The 21,842-nt window shown below is 46.9% G+C and overlaps 1 protein-coding gene across 1 annotated transcript in view; it reads left to right on the top strand.

Annotated features, from left to right (window-relative positions):
- Nucleotides 1-21,842, top strand: part of LOC311150125 (branched-chain-amino-acid aminotransferase, cytosolic-like) — a 33,487-nt gene that overhangs the window by 2,174 nt on the left and 9,471 nt on the right. Inside the window, exons 4-9 of the mRNA XM_084187420.1 lie at nucleotides 334-400; nucleotides 1,500-1,591; nucleotides 1,752-1,856; nucleotides 1,963-2,030; nucleotides 2,198-2,294; nucleotides 21,427-21,498. Coding sequence (XP_084043546.1) covers nucleotides 334-400; nucleotides 1,500-1,591; nucleotides 1,752-1,856; nucleotides 1,963-2,030; nucleotides 2,198-2,294; nucleotides 21,427-21,498 — 501 coding nt within the window. The remainder of the gene's footprint in view (nucleotides 1-333; nucleotides 401-1,499; nucleotides 1,592-1,751; nucleotides 1,857-1,962; nucleotides 2,031-2,197; nucleotides 2,295-21,426; nucleotides 21,499-21,842) is intronic.

Raw genomic sequence — 21,842 nt, 5'->3', positions numbered from 1 at the left:
TACATGTCTTTCTCAAAGAGCCTTAGTGACACTCCAGCTACTCGTCCAATCATCAATCATCAGTGTTCAGACCCTGGTGCTTGTGAACAATAGTGACATTGCTATAACCTGTTTTGTGTGTTTGACTGAGGGACGTGGGTATGCTTGTATGTTATTTTAGTGGTGTGTCAAGCTGGTTTTTCAGCTTAGGCTCTATGTAGCAAGTTAGGTAGGTACATAGGTAATGGGATCATAGGTACACATACCTGGAGATAGCAATTATAAACGTCTTACAACAGTGTGGTGGTCAATGACAGAGTGCAGTCAACTCAACGTATGATATTCTCTCTGCAGAGGTTGATTACAGTGACAGTGGAGCATTATGGTCAAATAGACTGTCTGGTCAACAATGCTGGGTGGCGTGAGTATCTGCTATCATTTTGTACGAGAACTGATGTTGTTAAGGAAAGAAAGAAAGGAAATTCTATATCCACAAATCAGGTGATAGGTGGTATAATCCACGTCCAGGCACTTAAAAAGGCAAGCCGTTATTTAAACAGGCATATTCAAGCATTAAAAACACATACACTGAGTGAACAAAACATTAAGAACACCTTCCTAATATTAAGTTGCACCCCCCCCCCCCCTTTTGCCCTCAGAACAGCCTGGACTCTACAAGGTGTCGAAAGCGTTCCACAGGAATGCTGGTCCATGTTGACTCCAATGCTTCCCAAAGTTGTCTGGATGTCCTTTGGGTGGTGTACTATTCTTGATACACACGGGAAACTGTTTAGGGTGAAAAACCCAGAAGCGTTGCAGTTCTTGACACAAACCGGTGCGCCTGGCACCTACTACCATACCCCGTTCAAAGGCACTAAAATCTTTTGTCTTGCCCATTCACCCTCTGAATGGCACACATACACAATCCATATCTCAATTGTCTCAAGGCTTAAAAATCCTTCTTTAACCTGTCTCATCCACTTCATCTACACTGATTGAAGGAGATTTAACAAGTGACATCAATAAGGGATCATAGTTTTCACCTGTATTTACATTTACATTTTAGTCATTTAGCAGACGCTCTTATCCAGAGCGACTTACAGTTAGTGAGTGCATACATTTTCATACTGGCCCCCCGTGGGAAACGAACCCACAACCCTGGCGTTGCAAGCGCCATGCTCTACCAACTGAGCTACAGGGTACTTGTATTCACCTGGTCTGTACACTCAGTGTATATGCGTTGCAGCTTGCACCATCAAACCGATCACATCCTGATCCTCAAACCCTGACAAAGGGGCAAGCCGCAACGCGGATGTATTTTTAATGCTATACTGGTTTTCTATCGTTTTTTAAGAGCTGCATAAGTTCCTGGAGGTGGATTTTTGAACCACTTAACACTTTTTTTGTGTATATGAAATGCATGTTTTTTTCCCCCTCTTCTACAATTCCCATACTCCATAGCCATTTGGATAGTGTTTATGCTGTATTAATTGAGTTCCCTCTCTTTCATCCCCTCTCAGACCCACCTCATAAACCCACAGATGACACTACTGCAGATGAGTTCAGAGATCTTTTGAATCTTAACCTCATCAGTTACTTCCTGGCCTCCAAAGTAAATAATTCACTCATTATATTGACTTTACTGAAAGCCTTCAGGTATAATGCTTTATTACTTGTTATAAGCATGTATGAGCCTTAATAAAGTGTTATTATATGGCTTATAATATGTTTTGTTTCATCACGGGATCTCCTCACCTCTCTCCCCTCCTCAGTATGCCCTGCCCCACCTGCGACAGCGCCAGGGGAACATCATTAACTTGTCCAGTCTGGTGGGCTCCATTGGTCAGAAAAATGCAGCACCATATGTAGCCACAAAGGTGAACTAAACGTCTAGATAACAGTATGCATCAGTACTTTATCCCATTGTTTGAGGCTTGGAGAAGTAGGCCTAACAGGGTTGATGTGTCTCTTTTCCTCCACAAGGGGGCGATCATTGCCATGACAAAAGCCATGGCTGTGGATGAGAGTCGGTACCAAGTGAGAGTCAACTGGTGAGTAGAACTGGCATCTGTCTCCTTTTACAAACTTTTAAGATTTTCTACTTCCTTTTTTCTCTTTCCCTCCGTCTGTCCTGTTTTTAAAATACTTTTGTATTTTTCAACTTTTTCTCTGATCTCTAGCTCTGTTTGCTGCAGTCTAAATGTGTAATCTCTTTTAGCATCTCCCCTGGTAATGTGATGACACCTCTGTGGGAGGAGCTGGCTGGACAGACTGCAGATACCTTGGCTACCATTAAAGAGGGAGAGAACGCTCAGGCAAGTGCTCACTGTACAGGAGCCATACAAGATAAGATATAAGATCTGTTACAATGACATATTTCAGAATGCATTGAAAAGGGAGGGTTGGTAGAGACTTCCTAATTTCACTTGCATCTCTCATCTTGATGAACCTGATACCTTATCAGTAACATTCTTCCTAATCTCCAACAGCTGCTTGGTCGAATGGGGACAGAAGCTGAGAGTGGGTTGGCTGCTCTGTACCTGGCTGCTGATGCTACGTTCTGCACTGGGATAGACCTTCTGCTTAGTGGAGGGGCAGAACTCAACTATGGCTACAAGAGCCAGGTCCCATGAGCAGGCCTGTCACTCCGGGCCTAGTGCCTACCTGACCAATAACAGGACCTGTTCTGTTCTACTGCCATCCTGCTTGAGATTATTGAACCAATCATCTTGTCTTAACCATAGCCACGGGATGTAGAGGTGCTTGGGGTGCTACAGCACCCCCGGTGGTGAGATCGTAAAGCTGCAAGAATTTGTGTTGTTGCAATAAAAAACAATTAAACTATTTTCCCGTTGCATTATTGATATAAATTATAATGGGATTGTGGTAGGGGAGAGAGGAAAAAAATATGGGATATATATATATGGGCCCCATTCTGCATGGAGAGCTCTCAGCTCTGTTTAGTAATCTGTGCGCTCATGATGATATGCTGTTATCTATTCAGTGTGGTTGGTTTGGAATCGGACACGCTCTGCTGTCGGATAGACAGTTTGAGTTAAGTCGGGTCTGACCCTCTCCACTCTCCATCTTCTATTCTTTCCCCATTGTGGTGGATATCAAGTGATATGGAGCAGTGCTCGCAATAGTTTTCCACTTCTATTTTCTATAACTTAACAATTCTAAACTTGGCGTAAAGGGAATGGGAACGATATCAAATAAGGAACATGGCATTCTCTCGCCCTTGGCTCGCAGGCCTGCTGCTGCCCATATCAAACACGTAGGCGTACAAGCCAACTAGTCTAGCAAGCAACACCGTGCTGGGTGCCGCCCAGCAAGTGGCGCTTTCCACCGGTTGGTGCTGGATCGAGGTGAGCGCTTTTCTCCACGATGGATCACATAGCTGTCCATTTGTGCTCAGTTTTATTAGGCACAATCTTAGTAACAACCCCCTTCTCGTTATCTCTCTCTCTCTCTCTCTCTCACACACACACACACACACCTTGTAATTATGCAGTAGACTACAACAAATGTGCTCGCTGTTCACAACGCCCTATTCCTAGGCGGCGCTTGAGTTTCAAGTTTGAGTTTCAAGTTTGGAGAAGCTTACAATTTATCCTAAGATTTCTACAGATCTGAATTTAAGTTATGATTTTCATATGCACATTTTCGTGGAACAGTTTCATTTCAATAATAACGTTTTCGTTTCTCAAAATCATTGTCAAATCGGAATTAAAATGATAAAAATCTCTAAGTTAAAATTCCACCAATGGGAGAGCACCAGCCTCTGCCATATGAACACATTGATTCACCATGAGCCATTGGCAGCTAAAGAAATCAGCACATGGAACTAAGAGATAACCTATAGGCCAATGTAGTTGTAGGCCTATAACTTACATTGTCAACTAAATAAAAATACATAAACCTTTCTATCAGTCTTAATTTTAGCTATCATTAGTGAAGTGCAACATTGCATCAAATCAATAAACTGGGTCTGGCCCAATGAAGGTCTGGCCCAAAGCTGTCACTAGCAACATTGAATCAACTAGCCTATTCCGGGCCATTACAGTTTCCCGCTCCAGTGAGCTCCGGACAGACACAGCTGTTTATGGCAAAGGGAAAGGTCTTCAGGTATTTTATGACGTTTCCACTGGATATATGGGATCCTCAGAGCATGACATTTTGCTCTTTCACACCGATGCCTGGTGATTATCTAGGGGGAGAGTGTTGGAAAGATTTTTCAAATACTGTGAGGAACTATTATCATTCACTATGGATGTAAAACAAATATATATACTTAACTGACTTACTTTGTGAGCTGAAGAAAAAATTACTGAGAAACTCAGCTTATTAGTGGTGGTGAGTTAAGACAATCAGAAATCAGACATCCTCAAATGGGCAACCAGACACATTAGTCCATTGCTGACATAGTCCCAACATGTTTTGCTTGTCAGCGCTCAAGTTTTCAAGATATGTAACTTTCAAAATACAAAAATAATCCCCATATGATGCATTTTGCGTCATATGACGCTGCGTTTTGAATCATATGATGTCAAATGCCTCATATGGGGATGATTTCTGTCAAACAATTAATACAAACAAAGTATGCACAAGAATTGGCGGGAGACAGCTCAACACATTCTGGAGAGCTGAGCGCATTCTGGAGAGAGATGCACCAATATCGTCGCCACACACCCCTCCAGCTATTTTTTAAAAGAAGCTAATTTACATTGACATTGACATTTTAGTCATTTAGCAGACGCTCTTATCCAGAGCGACTTACAGGAGCAATTAGGGTTAAGTGCCTTGCTCAAGGGCACATTTACGTCATTTAGCAGACGCTCTTATCCAGAGCGACTACAAATTGGTGCATTCACCCTATAGCCAGTGGGATAACCACTTTACAATTATACTATTTTTTATTTTATTTTTTTAAGGATTACTTTATCCTATCCTAGGTGTTCCTTAAAGAGGTGGGGTTTCAAATGTCTCCGGAAGGTGGTGAGTGACTCCGCTGTCCTCTGTGGCTAAGTTATGCTTTCTGGTGAAGTATTTTGAATGATTTTAATGTTCTTCACAATGCTCCAAACTCCAGAGCACAAATCTCAGTGGTATGGATTTTTCTTTTTTTTTGCTACAGGGTAGGAGAAAAACCCAGGAGAAATCCCCAGAGTAGGCGTAACTCAACATTAAATGAAACTAGACCAACAGGTGATTCAGGCTCCACAAAACACAGATGCCCACATTGATTAGATATTACTTGTTAGATATTACTGCGCTGTCGGAGCTAGAAGCACAAGCATTTCGCTACACCCGCAATAACATCTGCTAAACATGTGTATGTGACAAATACAATTTGAAATTTGAAATTAAACTAAGGTTACTTGGAATAGATTACACAACCTCACTTATGCCAATATTTTTCTTTACAATACACACATTTTGAATACAGTAAAATAAATTAGATTAGTAACAATTAGACAAGTTTTTGTAAAATATTTTGCCACCCTCCAATAGGATAGCATCCACTTGCATGTAAGGTGAATTCATTATTTTCAGTCAGTAGGCTTGGCTACATAGGTTCTGTGAGTGTGCTAGCCAGAGTGTCTAGTATAGTCACTGACCTTAATATACTTTATATCTCAGTGGTGCGCTAGATTAAGTTGTGAAACCCAAGATCATAAAAAGTGTGCAACCGGGAAATGCTTCCCGAGTGTTGCATCAGCTTTCTATATGGACACCAGAGAGGAAAAGGCGAAGCGAGAGGTTTTACTCAGCCCAAAATCTGTCAACAAAATATTCCCACGAAAGGAGGATTTTTTTGAATGGAGGTCAATGAGAGAGAGTAGAATTTGGTCAACAAAAAAGGCAATTGCTAATTAGCTGCATGAGGCTTTTTTTATGGAATTGAAGTTTCCTAATGGTTAGGTTGTTATGAATGCACTGATATAATTGGACGCAAGTGGCATTTCGGCAACTTAAAAAAAAAAAGACTTTATATCTGAGGTATGACTGTTGTCATAGAGATGGATAGAGGACTTTTCAGGGAAGTCAGGAACCAATATACACAATCAATTAGGAAAGCAAAGGCTAGCTTTTTCAAACAGAAATTTGCATCCTGTAGCACTAACTCCAAAAAGTTTTGGGACACTGTAAAGTCCATGGAGAATAAGAGCACCTCCTCCCAACTGCCCACTGCACTGAGGCTAGGAAACACTGTCACCACCGATAAATCTACAATAATCGAGAATTTCAACAAGCATTTTGCTACGGCTGGCCATGCTTTCCACCTGGCTACCACTACCCTGGCCACCAGCTCTGCACCCTCCGCTGCAACTTGCCCATGCCCCCCCCCCCCTCCCGCTTCTCCTTTACACAAATTTAGACAGCTGATGTTCTGAAAGAGCTGAAAAATCTGGACCCCTACAAATCATCTGGGCTAGACAATCTGGACCCTTTCTTTCTTAAATTAGCCGCCGAAATTGTCGCAACCCCTATTACTAGCCTGTTCAACCTCTCTTTCGTAACGTCTGAGATCCCCAGAGATTGGAAAGCTGCCGCGGTCATCCCCCTCTTCAAAGGGGGTGACACTCTAGATCCAAACTGTTACAGACCCATATCCATCCTGCCCTGCCTTTCAAAAGTTTTTGAAAGCCAAGTTAACAAACAGATCACCGACCATTTCGAATCCCACTGTACCTTCTCCGCTATGCAATCCAGTTTCCGAGCTGGTCATGGGTGCACCTCAGCCACGCTCAAGGTCCTAAACGATATTATAACCGCGACCGATAAAAGACAGTACTGCGCAGCTCTGTCAACCACTGCATTCTTATTGGCAGACTAAATAGCCTTGGTTTCTCAAATGACTGCCTCGCCTGGTTCACCAACTACTTCTCAGATAGAGTTAAATGTGTCAAATCGGAGGGCCTGTTATCTGGACCTCTGGCAGTCTCTATGGGGGTGCCACAGGGTTCAATTCTCGGGCCGACTCTATTCTCTGTGTATATCAATGATGTTGCTCTTGCTGCTGGTGACGCTCGGATCCACCTCTATGCGGACGACACCATTTTGTATACATCTGGCCCTTCATTGGACACGGTGTTAACAAACCTCCAAACGAGCTTCAACGCCATACAACACTCCGTAGCCTCCAACTGCTCTTAAACACTAGTAAAACTAAATGCATGCTCTTCAACCGAATGCTGCTTGCACCCGCCCACCCGACTAGAATCACTACTCTCTGCGGGTCTGACCTAGAGTATGTGGACAACTACAAATACCTAGGTGTCTGGTTAGACTGTAAACTCTCCTTCCAGACTCACATTAAGCATCTCCAATCAAAAGTCCTATTTCGCAACCAAGCCTCCTTCACTCGTGCTGCCAAACATGCCCTCGTAAAACTGACTATCCTACCGATCCTTGACTTCGGCGATGTCATTTACAAAATAGCCTCCAACACTCTACTCAGCAAATTGGATGTAGTCTATCACAGTGCCATCCGTTTTGTCACCAAGCCCCATATACTACTCACCATTGTGACCTGTATGCTCTTGTTGGCTGGCCCTCACTACATATTCGGCGCCAAACCCACTGACTCCAGGTCATCTATAAATCACTGCTAGGCAAATCCCCATCTTATCTTAGCTCACTGGTCACTATAGCAACACCCACCCGTAGTCTGCGCTCCAGCAGGTATATCTCACTGGTCATCCCCAAAGCCAACACCTCCTTTGGACGCCATTCCTTCCAGTTCTCTGCTGCCAATGACTGGAACGAACTGCAAAAATCTCTGAAGCTGGAGACTCTTATCTCCCCCACTAACTTTAGGCGTCAGTTGTCAGAGCAGCTTACCGATCACTGCACCTGTAAACAGCCCATCTGTAATTAGCCCATCCAACTACCTCATCCCCATATTGTTATTTATTTTGCTAATTTGCACCCCAGTATCTCTATTTGCACATCATCTTTTGCACATCTATCATTCCAGTGTTAATTCTAAATTGTAACTATTTTGCACTATGGCCTATTTATTGCCTTACCTCCATAATTTACTACATTCGCACACACTGTATATATATATTTTCTGTTGTTTTTTTGACTTTATGTTTTTTTTACCCCATATGTAACTGTGTTGTTGTTTTTATCGCACTGCTTTGCTTTATCTTGGCCAGGTCGCAGTTGTAAATGAGAACTTGTTCTCAACTGGCTTACCTGGTTAAATAAAGGTGAAATTTAAAAATTTAAAAAAGGACTCATAATGGCTATAACTCGTTTTGGCATGGTCATTGCCATTGAGGGCTTCCACCATTTTATAGTAGTCAACTGGGTGGGGATTCCTTTGAGTTGGGAGCAATCAGCCAATAAAGAAGAAGAAGATTGACTACTTTGAAATGGAGATAGCCTCAATGGTGCTGCCCATTCGGTCACAGACGCGATAAAGGCAAAGATACAAGGATGAGTCCTCTATCTATCTTTATGGCTTGTTGGTCACATGCGTATCTGCCCTTTCATTGGCTAGAATGGTCCCACCTGATATCGCCTATTCACGCCTATCTTCCACCTTTGAGGACATGCATTTCTATTGTTAGAGTTGCCACTTGACTATCTTGTCAATATAATAGACAATCTTTGTGGACACGGTATTGGACAATGCAAGTGTGCTGAATGCTGATGGACAACATTGGCATGTAAAGAAAACGAAAGGGTTCAACATATTATTCTTAAATAGATTTAGACAATAATACAGGAGAAATTATGCATTATATAACAAATACACTTCTAAACGACGGTTACGTTGTAGCATTTAAATGTCCATCCCACCGAAAGCACGACGTCCAATCAAATAACAAGATTGCTACAACTCCCCGTTCGTGGACCAATCGTGGGCATCTCCACTCTTTTGTGTTTTGAACTTGATTAACCCCGTTTATTCGAACCCATCTAACGCTGTCTGTTTTGTCCAACCATATGGCAGGGATTCGTCACGCCTATTTCATCTTTAACCCACTGCTGTGCTGACTATTATCATCTTCCATTATCATTTGCTGTATCTTTTAATAACAATGAATTCAGTGTTCATACTAGCATGTCTTCAGAGGACATCTTTATTATTTCGTGTAAAGGTAAAATAGCCTGCTATTGAAATTTAATGGAATTTGCAAACATATTCTTACACAATTTACCAATGAAATATATGAAAAAATATAGAAGAAATATATATCAGATATTAATTTGGACATGGTTGGTGTTTTATTATTTTAATCTCAAGATCTGTGCAAACTATAACGTTGTTGTCATTGTGCCAAGGTCCAATCCGGAACGCAAAGGACCAATGCTCTCAGAATTTGCTCCCACACGGACACATTTACCATTCATAAGCTACGTAGCGGCGATGGCAACTCTGAGGACGGTGAGTCCAAAGATCACTATTGTCTGTTTATCTCGATCGTCTCTGTAAATAGTTAACAATGTGGGGCAAGTAAGAGTTAATAGACCTCCACTATTTACTTTTTAAACTGATGTGCTACTAGTCCCGCACTGCTTCACCTTCAGTCTATCATCAGCTAACGTTACACAGGCGCAGCTAGCTAGTAGTAATGTTAGCTAGCAGCTAACAGTAGTACGATTAGTTACCGAAGTGTAACTCCAGTTCTATGAGTGGAGCGGAGCCCCATAGGGGAGCTCTGCTCCTAGTGGTTTACCCTCTGCCCTAAGGCAGCAGCAGCCTGAGACAAAATTATGCACACACCTACAGCCAATATGAGTACAGGTGTCCCTATAAGAGGGGGTGCCTCCCCTCAATCAGCCTCCCGAGATATTTTTCTTCAGCGAGACTAGAGAGGGTCGGCAGGGCCTTAAGTCCTATGGGGCTCCGCTCCACTCATAGAACTGGAGTTACACTCCGGTAACTAATCGTTCTATATCGTGGAGCTCTGCTCCTAGTCGTTTAAGGCGGAGCGTAGCGCTCCAAAATGTACTCCCTGCCGAGCCTAACACTTCCCATCGAAACGAGAAAGTCAAGCCTAGCAATGGCTGCAACCGAGTCCCGCAGTACTGCAACTAAAAACCCCTACGGGCGTCACAATATACTGCGTCATCGGTTAAAAGACCCGCCCCACCTAGTCCAATGGCAATGCCAATGACTACATTTACATTTACATTTACTTCATTTAGCAGACGCTCTTATCCAGAGCGACTTACAGTTAGTGAGTGCATACTGGCCCCCGTGGGAATCGAACCCACAACCCTGGCGTTGCAAACACCATGCTCTACCAACTGAGCTACATCCCTGCTGGCCATTCCCTCCCCTACCTAGGACGACGCTGGGCCAATTCAAAAATCAAATCAAATCAAATTTTATTGGTCACATGCGCCGAATACAACAGGTGCAGACATTACAGTGAAATGCTTACTTACAGCCCTTAACCAACAGTGCATTTATTTTAAACAAAAAAAGTAAGAATAAAACAACAACAAAAAAAAGTGTTGAGAAAAAAAGAGCAGAAGTAAAATAAAGTGACAGTAGGGAGGCTATATATACAGGGGGGTACCGTTGCAGTCAATGTGCGGGGGCACCGGCTAGTTGAGGTAGTTGAGGTAATATGTACATGTGGGTAGAGTTAAAGTGACTATGCATAAATACTTAACAGAGTAGCAGCAGCGTAAAAAGGATGGGGTGGGGGGGCAGTGCAAATAGTCCGGGTAGCCATGATTAGCTGTTCAGGAGTCTTATGGCTTGGGGGTAGAAGCTGTTGAGAAGTCTTTTGGACCTAGACTTGGCACTCCGGTACCGCTTGCCGTGCGGTAGCAGAGAGAACAGTCTATGACTAGGGTGGCTGGAGTCTTTGACAATTTTGAGGGCCTTCCTCTGACACCGCCTGGTATAGAGGTCCTGGATGGCAGGAAGCTTTGCCCCAGTGATGTACTGGGCCGTACGCACTACCCTCTGTAGTGCCTTGCGGTCAGAGGCCAAGCAGTTGCCATACCAGGCGGTGATGCAACCAGTCAGGATGCTCTCGATGGTGCAGCTGTAGATTTTTTTGAGGATCTGAGGACCCATGCCAAATCTTTTTAGTCTCCTGAGGGGGAATAGGCTTTGTCGTGCCCTCTTCACGACTGTCTTGGTGTGTTTGGACCATGATAGTTCGTTGGTGATGTGGACACCAAGGAACTTGAAGCTCTCAACCTGTTCCACTACAGCCCCGTCGATGAGAATGGGGGCGTGCTCAGTCCTCTTTTTTTTCCTGTAGTCCACAATCATCTCCTTTGTCTTGGTCACGTTGAGGGAGAGGTTGTTGTCCTGGCACCACACGGCCAGATCTCTGACCTCCTCCCTATAGGCTGTCTCATCGTTGTCGGTGATCAGGCCTACCACTGTTGTGTCGTCGGCAAACTTAATGATGGTGTTGGAGTCGTGCCTGGCCATGCAGTCATGGGTGAACAGAGAGTACAGGAGGGGACTGAGCACGCACCCCTGAGGGGCCCCCGTGTTGAGGATCAGTGTGGCAGATGTGTTGTTACCTACCCTTACCACCTGGGGGCGGCCCGTCAGGAAGTCCAGGATCCAGTTGCAGAGGGAGGTGTTTAGTCCCAGGATCCTTAGCTTAGTGATGAGCTTAGAGGGCACTATGGTGTTGAATGCTGAGCTGTAGTCAATGAATAGCATTCTCACGTAGGTGTTCCTCTTGTCCAGGTGGGAAAGGGCAGTGTGGAGTGCGATAGAGATTGCATCATCTGTGGATCTGTTGGGGCGGTATGCAAATTGGAGTGGGTCTAGGGTTTCTGGGATTATGCTGTTGATGTGAGCCATGACCAGTCTTTCAAAGCACTTCATGGCTACAGACGTCAGTGCTACGGGTCGGTAGTCATTTAGGCAGGTTATCTTAGAGTTCTTGGGCACGGGGACTATGGTGGTCTGCTTGAAACATGTTGGTATTACAGACTCAGTCAGGGACATGTTGAAAATGTCAGTGAAGACACTTGCCAGTTGATCAGCACATGCTCGGAGTACACGTCCTGGTAATCCGTCTGGCCCTGCGGCCTTGTGAATGTTGACCTGCTTAAAAGTCTTACTCACATCGGCTACGGAGAGCGTGATCACATAGTCATCCGGAACAGCTGGTGCTCTCATGCATGCTTCAGTGTTGCTTGCCTCGAAGCGAGCATAGAAGTGGTTTAGCTCGTCTGGTAGGCTTGTGTCACTGGGCAGCTCGCGGCTGTGCTTCCCTTTGTAGTCTGTAATAGTTTTCAAGCCCTGCCACATCCGACGAGCGTCAGAGCCAGTGTAGTATGATTCAATCTTAGACCTGTATTGACTCTTTGCCTGTTTGATGGTTCGTCGGAGGTCATAGCGGGATTTCTTATAAGCGTCCGGGTTAGAGTCCCGTTCCTTGAAAGCGGCAGCTCTACCCTTTAGCTCAGTGCGGATGTTTCCTGTAATCCATGGCTTCTGGTTGGGGTATGTACGTACGGTCACTGTGGGGACGACATCATCGATGCACTTATTGATGAAGCCAGTGACTGATGTGGTGTACTCCTCAATGCTGTCTGAAGAATCCCGGAACATGTTCCAGTCTGTGCTAGCAAAACAGTCCTGTAGCTTAGCATCTGCGTCATCTGACCACTTTTTTATTAACCGAATCACTGGTGCTTCCTGCTTCAGTTTTTGCTTATAAGCAGGAATCAGGAGGATAGAGTTATGGTCAGATTTGCCAAATGGAGGGCGAGGGAGAGCTTTGTATGCGTCTCTGTGTGTGGAGTAAAGGTGGTCTAGAGTTTTTTTCCCTCTGGTTGCACATTTAACATGCTGGTAGAAATTAGGTAGAACGGATTTAAGTTTCCCTGCATTAAAGTCCCCGGCCACTAGGAGCGCTGCATCTGGATGAGCGTTTTCCTGTTGATTAATGGCCTTGTACAACTCATTCAGTGCAATCTTAATGCCAGCATTGGTTTGTGGTGGTAAATAGACAGCTATGAAAAATATAGATGAAAACTCTCTTGGTAAATAGTGTGGTCTACAGCTTATCATAAGATACTCTACCTCAGGCGAGCAAAACCTCGAGACTTCCTTAGTATTTGATTTTGTGCACCAGCTGTTGTTTACAAATATACACAGACCGCCACCCCTTGTCTTACCAGAGTCAGCCGTTCTGTCCTGCCGATGTAGCGTATAGCCTGCTAGCTGAATGTTATCATTGTTGTCGTTCAGCCACGACTCCGTGAAACATAAGATATTACAGTTTTTAATGTCCCGTTGGTAGGATAACCGTAATCTTAAATCGTCCATTTTATTCTCAAAAGCTTGAACGTTGGCTAATAGGATTGATGGAAGAGGCAGTTTACTCGCTCGCCGTCGGATCCTTACAAGGCACCCGGATCTGCGTCCGCGATATCTCCGTCTCTTCCTCACGCGAATGACGGGGATTTGGGCCTTGTCGGGTGTCTGTATGATATCCTTCGCGGCCGCCTCGTTGAAGAAAAAATCTTCGTCCAATGCGAGGTGAGTAATCGCTGTCCTGATATCCAGAAGCTCTTTTTGGTTATAAGAGACGATGGCAGAAACATTATGTACAAAATAAATTACAAATAACGCGGAAAAACACACATAATAGTACAATTGGTTAGAGGGCTGTAAAACGGCAGCCATCTTCTCCGGCGCTGTTTAGGTATTCTCAATTGTGCGCCGCCCCATGGGTCTCCCGGTCGCGGCCGGCTATGACAGAGCCTGGATTTGAACCAGGATCTCTAGTGGCACAGCTAGCACTGAGATGCAGTGCCTTAGACCACTGCGCCACTCGGGAGGTTGGACTAGTGGGCAGATCACCAGAATAGAAGCCATACTAATCTGTACTAGCAGATAGATGTGCCTCAATATCCTGTGAAAACACTACCGACCACTAATGGAATGACAACCAAGTGTCACTCTACATTGTAAACGCGGTAGACCGCCTCACTCACTCAATGGAATCCCAGAGATTAGTGGGCAGGAACAAAAACATGAGTCATACTAACTGAACAAGCAGATAGATGACCTCACATTCTGTTAATCAACGCATGCCTCTACTGTACTGACCCTGTCAGTCAGGATTCATGCCACAAAATATGTTTTCTTATCCAAAGCGGACCTGATGGAAACCCTGTCCATAGTCCTGCTTTTCCCTCTCTTCCTAACTCCAGTTCTCCCTTCAGCTATGCTGAGTACAGACCGAGCCAAAGAGTTAGAAAACACATCTGTCAAAAACACGTCTTTCTAACCAAAGCGGACCTGATGGAAACCTGTGTCCACAGTCCTGTTTCTCCTCTCTTTCTTGCTCAAGATCTCCCTTCAGCCACGCTGAGTACAGATCGAGCCAGAGAATTAGAAGACATATCTAAGAGATAGAAACGGATAAATGGAGACGGCGTCGACCAGGATGCTGCTCTACAGATATCCTCTACTCCTGTTCCTCTAAAAAGGGCAGTAGAAGCCGCTACTCCACGAGTGGAGTGAGCTCTGATACCCTGAGGCAATTGCCGCCCTGCTACCTCATAAGCTGTCTCAATGCCTTCACAAAGCCAGTGAGACAGCCTCTGTTTTGAAAGTGGTCTACCTAGTGCAGCCGCACAATGACACACAAACAACTGAGGCGATGACCTAATCGCTGCTGTGCGCTCGACGTAACACGCCAAAGCGCGTACCGGGCACAGGCGATGGAGCTTCTCCTCACTCCTCTCTCTATGAGGAGGAGGAGAAAAAGCCCACAGCTCCACGGTCTGTGACCTATATGAACTCTTAATAACCTTAGGCACAAATGCCGGGTTAGGACGTAACACTGCTCTGCTCAGGTCACCATTGATGGCCAGGCCGTCAGGTCTCGTCGAAAGAGCACACAAATCACTGACCCGCTTAGCTGTAGTCAAAGCGAGCAACAGTGCTGTCTTGATAGACAGCATCTTGAGGGGTATTTGATTCAATGGCTCGAACGGCGACTTACATAGCGCTTCGAGTACCAAAGCCAAATCCCACTGAGGAAGCGTGACTCTAGGTGTTGGCCTAAGTCGCCGCGTTCCTAATAGGAAGCGTTTCACTAGAGGGTGACTAAATACATTGTCTCTGCCAAAACCCTCATGACAAGCTGAAATCGCTGCTGCAAACCCTCTAATCGTGGCAGGCGATTATTGCTTATCAAACATGAGCTGCAGAAAAGAGAGAATACTCTCCACCTGACAGCTCATGGGGTCCACACCTTGTGTGACACACCATCGTGAAAACACGTTCCATCTACTGGCATACATCTTAGAAGTGGAACTGGCACGTGAACCCTGTATGGTCCTGATCACTGCATCAGATAACCCACGGCGCTCTAGCCTGTCCCTCTCAGCAGCCAGGCCTTCAGTGGTTGGCCGATTATGGGCAATTTCCCTATCGTGCCAGCCGCCTGAGACAACGCGTCCCGTCGATGTGGAATTGGCCAAGGTGGCGCAATCAACATCTGACTCATCTCCGCAAACCACGGAGCCCCCGGGCGATCGGGCGCTATCAGTATCACTGACAGCCCCCCTGACCTCACCCTGGCTAGCAGTGGGAGAATGCAGGACAGCGGAGGGAATGCATACAGGAGAACTCTCGGCCACGGTTGGTGCGCAAAGGCGTCCCTTCCCAGTGGCGGTTCGTCCTGTTCCCTCAGAGAGAACCACAGAGGACATTTCGCGTTCACGCGTGACGCGAATAGGTCCATCTCGGCTCTCCCGAATTGTTCCCAAATCTGGAGAACAATGTCTGGATGCAGACACCACTCGTCGTCTCGAGGACCCCCTCTTGACATGAGGTCTGCTCCTACGTTCAAGTAGCCCGGAATGTGTGCTGCTCTCAATGAGCGAAGGTGCTCGTGAGCCCACAGCCACAATTCCTCTGCCGCCCGATGGAGAGCAGGAGACCTGACTCCACCCTGGCGATTTATGTGGGCTACTGTGGCCCGGTTGTCTGACCAGACCAGCACATCGCGACCCCGAAGGGTAGACGCGAAGTGGGTCAGAACCAGTCGAACCGTTTCCAACTCCAGGAGGTTGATGTGACGACCTGATTGAGGCCACACACCTCCTATCGCTTGTGTCTGACATGTCCCTCCCCATCCCGTCAGGGACGCATCCGTGAATACTGGGATGTGAGAGGACACCTTTCCTATCGGGACTCCGTGCGTGAGAACGCGCGAGTTTCTCCAATAGTTTAGGTCTGCACTGAGCGAGAGGGGAACCACCACCAACCGATGACGTTGACGCAATGGGTCTAGTCTTAGTTGGGCGAACCATCGCTGCGTCCTGCGCATGTGCAGGAGTCCCAGCGGAACCACAGAGTGGGCTGACGACATGAGACCCAAAAGTGACATGATCGACAGCGCCGTCACCGTGTGATTCGGACGACACTTCCTTAGGGCTAGCAACAAGGCTACCCTTCGGGGGTCCGAAATTCGAGCCCTCATCCTCACAGTGTCTAGCTGTATCCCCAGGTAGACAATCTGATGAGTGGGCCAGGGCGCGCTCTTTTTCCAATTCACAGCGAACCCCAGACTTGTGAGATGCATCACTGTCTGTGCTGTGTGAGTGATCGCCAGCTCTGCCGACGGGGCGAGAACCAGTAGGTCGTCCAGGTAGGCTAGTAGCCGTATTCCCTGACGACGCAACGGCTCCAATGCCGCCTCCACACACTTGGAAAATGTGCGAGGTGCCAGGGCGTACCCAAATGGCATCCTCGTGTATTCGTACGCCACCCCTTGAAAGGCGAACCGCAGAAACTTCCTGTGACGCGGCTGAACCGGCACATGAAAGTACGCGTCCTTTAGGTCTATGCTCGTACAAAAGTCCCCTCTCTGGACACATTCCAGCAGACGTTTTGTCGTTAGCATTTGGAAGGGCCGTTTGGTTATGCTCTCGTTGAGAATGCGTAAATCCAAAATCGGCCTCACTCCCCCCGTCTTTTTGGGCACTAGGAAATAAGGCGAATATAGCCCTTTGTTCCTTTGCTCCCGGGGAACTACTGTCACCGCCTCCTTCGCCAAAAGTTCCGTAATCTCTGTCATCAGAGCGGCCACTTTGTCTGGCGTTTTCATCACCGTCTCCACCACTCCCCTGAACGGGGGTGGGATCCGGTGGAATTGGAGAGCATAACCCTTCTGCAACGTCTGTTCTAGCCAGCGTGAGAGGGTGCAGCTTCTTCGCCACTGCCAGCAATGCAGAGAAAGTGGCTGGGCGCGAAGCTGTGGTGCATCCAGTAGGAAGGACCTGTATTCCTCTATGGCCCTTACCGCCACTGTTCCCCAACATTGAAGTGGTGGAACAGCCCAAGGTGGGCCTCCCGTGAAAGGGAGAGGAAATGCGTTCTGAGAAAGAAAGAGGAGTAGGGATGTCGGTTAAACCCGTAACCGTCGTATTCCTGCCCTCCTTGAACGCATCGCGGGTCTGAATTGCACTGACCGAGGCCACAGCCTGCGGCAGGGCACCATCCCCAGCAAGCGATTGCGTCATCTTAGGTGACTGCAATTCGCTATCAGAGCCCTTCACTACAGTACTCCTAGAAGTCTGTAGTATGAGGTCTCTATGAGGTAAAACAAGGCGGCGCCTTGATACCTTCTTAACTTTCACCTTCTGTGTGTGTTCAACTCTGCACCCCTGGTGGGTTGATTCACGCTCAGTGTGGTGAGTACTGGCTCGTTCTGTCAGGGGAGCTGATACTTTGGTTATACCCATAACGCTAGTAATCCTGCCCTCCGTGAACGTAGCATGGGTCTGAATCGTATTAACAGAGACCTTGGTCTGCGATAATGCGCCGTCCCCAGATAGCTGCTGTGTTACAATGCCTGGGGGCGCCGATACTCTGGGCACCTTGGTGACCGCGGTAATCGGGCCCTCCTTGAACGCAGCATGGGTCTGGCTCGTACTAGTGGAGACCTTAGTCTGTACTAGTGCGCCATCCCCAAATAGCGGCTGCGTCCTCATGTCAGAATCTGACCGGGACTGCTGCCTTCTATGTAAAGCACTTCTTATACGTGAAGTGTGATGTGACGACCTGATTGAGGTCTTCTGGATACCTACTCTTAGTGCCTGTTCAGCAACGCACCCTCGGTGGGCTGAACGGCTCTTAGAGTGGTAAGGAAGAGAGGGTGAGATTTGAACGCTCTCGGACGTATTATGGAAAAGAGGCTCTTTTTTGACAAAGTCAGGTGGAGCCAACTCTTTATTAAACACATCAACAAAAGCATTTACATCAGCACCCGTCCCTTCAACCGAAGGGTGGGGGGGAACAGTGGGCGCGTTCGACACCATCGATGCGTCCTCCATCCTCTTCCCCCGCGTCCCGTCACGTACGCCTCCTCTTGCCTCCCTTGGAGGGCCAGGTCGGCGTCCTCGTCACCTCCCTCGCCGGCTGTAGTGGGGCTACCGTAGCTGCTGGGAGGGCCGAGCCCGCTCCCTTGCGGCTCGTGGCCGCCGGATGACGCCGATTACGCCGCCTCGTCGTAGACCCCGGTCTACTTAGAGGGGCGGAGGTAGATGGCCTTTGGGGAGGAGGGGGGCCGAGTCGTCCTGCCAACGGCAGGTGCTTGGCCAACTGCTTCTTCTCCTCCTCCAACTTCGAAAAACGCTCCGTTGCCTCTTTGACTGCGACCCCAAAGAGGCCGTCGTCAGAGAGGGGGGCGTTCAAGAGAGACGTCCTGTCTGCCTCTTTCATGGAAGTCAAAGACAACCAGAGGTGTCGTTCCCCGACCACCGAAGTGGCCATGGATCTCCCCGCGCAGACTGCGGACGCCTGTGTAAGGTGGAGTATGGCGCCAGAAATTCTGGACGCCTCCTCCACCTCCTCCGGTGCCATCTCTGTCTTACCCGTGGTTAAACGGGACAGAGAGGCCGCCAAGAGGGCAATGTTGTTAGCTGCTGCTACAGCTTGGGCTCCCAACCCAAAAGACTTCTCTAACAGCGACGCTGTGAGTCGGTCCTTCTGGGATGGCAACGTGGCCTTCTTGGAAGAGGGCCAAGGGCTCGAACCCAGTACGAGATACGCCGCCATGGCGCTCTCTAACCTGGGGATTCCCTGACCCTGAAGCCTTCCTTCCACTCTCGTGAATGGGAGATACGCTTTTACAGGCGAACGCGCCGCTAAAGGTGCCTCCCACGAGCCTCCAACGTACCTAGCCAAAGAAGGCATGGCAGGAGCCACTGGCTCTGCCGCCTTCCTTGGCCTGGAATAAGGACCGCCCTCCATCATATCAACCTCCGGTGCGGAGGGAAGAGGGGGCAGCTCTATTGCCAGCCGTTGAGCAGCTCTCTCAATGAGACCCGGAAAATCCGCTCTCAGAGAGGCTGCAGCGAAAGAGAGAGCTTCTGATCTCTCAGAGCTCGTATCCCCTTCGCTATAGGGACTACAAGCCCCCTCGCTCTCCAAAGGAAAGGGGGGCTTGAAAGTATGAGGGACAGGGTCCGACTGTTCCATTGGAATGCCAGACCCTTCCTCAAAATCCCCATCTTCCCCCGAGTCTGCGCCGTCGGACGACGCCTCTGAAGCAGAGGCTAGTATCGACAACACATCCTCAAGGGAGATGTCCTCCCTGAAAAACGGCCAACGCTGCTTCCTCTCCTTTAAAGAAAGGAGGGCGCAGGAGGCGCAATTCGGGGGACTGCAGACGCCTTCCTTGGCATGCTGGGATCCCAAACACATGAAACATAAGTCGTGGTGGTCACCGGCCGCCATGGAAGTGCATCTGCACTGAGCTCTGAAAAGAGCTTTTGGGGGTGGAAATTCTCCCGGTGTGCTCATTTAGACGACGTTGATGACTGGAATATCAACGGCGTTTTCGTCCTGAGTCTTCGTGCTTCGTCTCTTCTTGGCTCTTCAGTCTAGTCATCCAGTCGCTGAAGAAAAAGGGAGGCTGATTGAGGGGAGGCATCCCCTCTTATAGGGACACCTGTACTCCTATTGGCTGTAGGTGTGTGCATAATTTTGTCTCAGGCTGCTGCTGCCTTAGGGCAGAGGGTAAACCACTAGGAGCAGAGCTCCCCTATGGGGCGGAGCTCCACGATATAGAACTGCTTCTGGTAACGTTATTCAAGTTGGCAGTGTGGACATAAAGCGTGCAGTCACAGACGAATCTGTGTAATCGCCAGTAATCGGAGCGGGAGTGATAAATATATGTGTGGCGTTAAAAATACAATTGTAGCTAGGGCTAGTCGTAGCTAGCTTTCACAAATGTTCATTATCATGCAAAATAACAACGCAGCAATGAAGGTTTAGGCTGGATTACATTAATCCCAGTCTTTAGCCAGTCAGATCAACTACAGATTCAAGTTTTGAAATGTGAAGGTTGCTTTTTACTTTTGCATGGCAATAGTGTCAAGTTACGTTTCATTGTAAAGAGGTGGTGTTTCCCTAGAAATGGTATGCTTGTTATGGTATGCTTGTTTAGGCAAATCCCCGCCTTATTTTAGCTCATTGGTCACCATAGCAACACCCACCCGTAGTATGCGCTCCAGCAGGTATATCTCACTGGTCATCCCCAAAGCCAACACCGCCATTCCTTCCAGTTCTCTGCTGCCAATGACTGGAACGAATTGCAAAAATCTCTGAAGCTGGAGACACTTATCTCCCTCACTAACTTTAAGCATCAGTTGTCAGAGCACCTTACCGATCACTGCACCTGTACACAGCCCATCTGAAATTAGCCCAGCCAACTACCTCATCCCTATATTGTTATTTATTTTTGCTCATTTGCACCCCAGTATCTCTATTTGCACATCATCTCTTGCACATCTATCATTCCAGTGTTAATACTAAATTGTAATTATTTTGCACTATAGTCTATTTATTGCCTTACCTCCATAACTTGCTACATTTGCACACACGGTATATATATTTTCTGTTGTATTTTTGACTTTATGTTTTGTTTACCCCATATGTAACTCTGTGTTGTTGTTTTTATCGCACTGCTTTGCTTTATCTTGGCCAGGTCGCAGTTGTAAATGAGAACTTGTTCTCAACTGGCTTACCTGGTTAAATAAAGGTGAAATAAAAATAAATTATGAGTTGTTTGCCACGTCTCCAACACACAAACACACTCTCTCAGGATACCTTCACCAGACAGGCCAAAACAAATTTGAAGTTAACTATTAGAATAATACTTCCTCTTCTATAGCTCTGTACCACTATGGAGCTGTGGCTCAAGCTGTCCCTCACACACACCACAGACATAGTGCAGGTACTGAACAGAACACACACACTCAGGCCAGACACGTTTGGTGCTTTGCTGGTTCACATCTATCCAGAGTGACAACATTGTCACCTTGGCTGAGAAGGCAGGTTTCCAATGTGGGAGTAGATTGTATTACAATGCTCTTAATAGGTTCTTTATCATAATGTGAATTCTGGTCGCTGATATTCTTTTAACTTTGTCAGGATTATTAAATGTAGTGTTTTCTCTGGTTTATTAGGCACTTCATGGACGGTTCATTCAAGCCATCCCCTTCTCCTTGGGGTCGTTGCGGTTTGCCAGCTCATTCAAGGTAATATATAAAGGAGAAGTAATGACCAGACACTGAAACAGTTTCCTGTCTCATTGTATTACTCTCTATTGTCTGAGTCATCACAACCCCCAGCACAGGAGGTTTTTAGGAGCTTGGCATGACTCTAAAGGCACGGCCTGTTTAAGAGGCCTGCTGAAGCTTGTTTACAGGCAGAAGTAAGTGTCATTTGGCACCAGTACAGTAGCCCACCAGTCAGCCCAGGGCTCTTTTGATCTAACTTTTTCTTAGTCCACCACGTGACTCTGTACCCTTTCTTCCCTTCTCTCACTTCCTTGCGCTTTGATTATTTAATTAAGTTTAATTGAAGTGCTTAATTGGCTCCC

The sequence above is a fragment of the Coregonus lavaretus genome (assembly GCF_964263955.1).
Source record: "Coregonus lavaretus genome assembly, chromosome: 2".
NCBI lineage: Eukaryota > Metazoa > Chordata > Actinopteri > Salmoniformes > Salmonidae > Coregonus > Coregonus lavaretus.
Note: the sequence above shows the minus strand (reverse complement) of the source record. Positions and strands in the feature narration are given on the sequence as shown.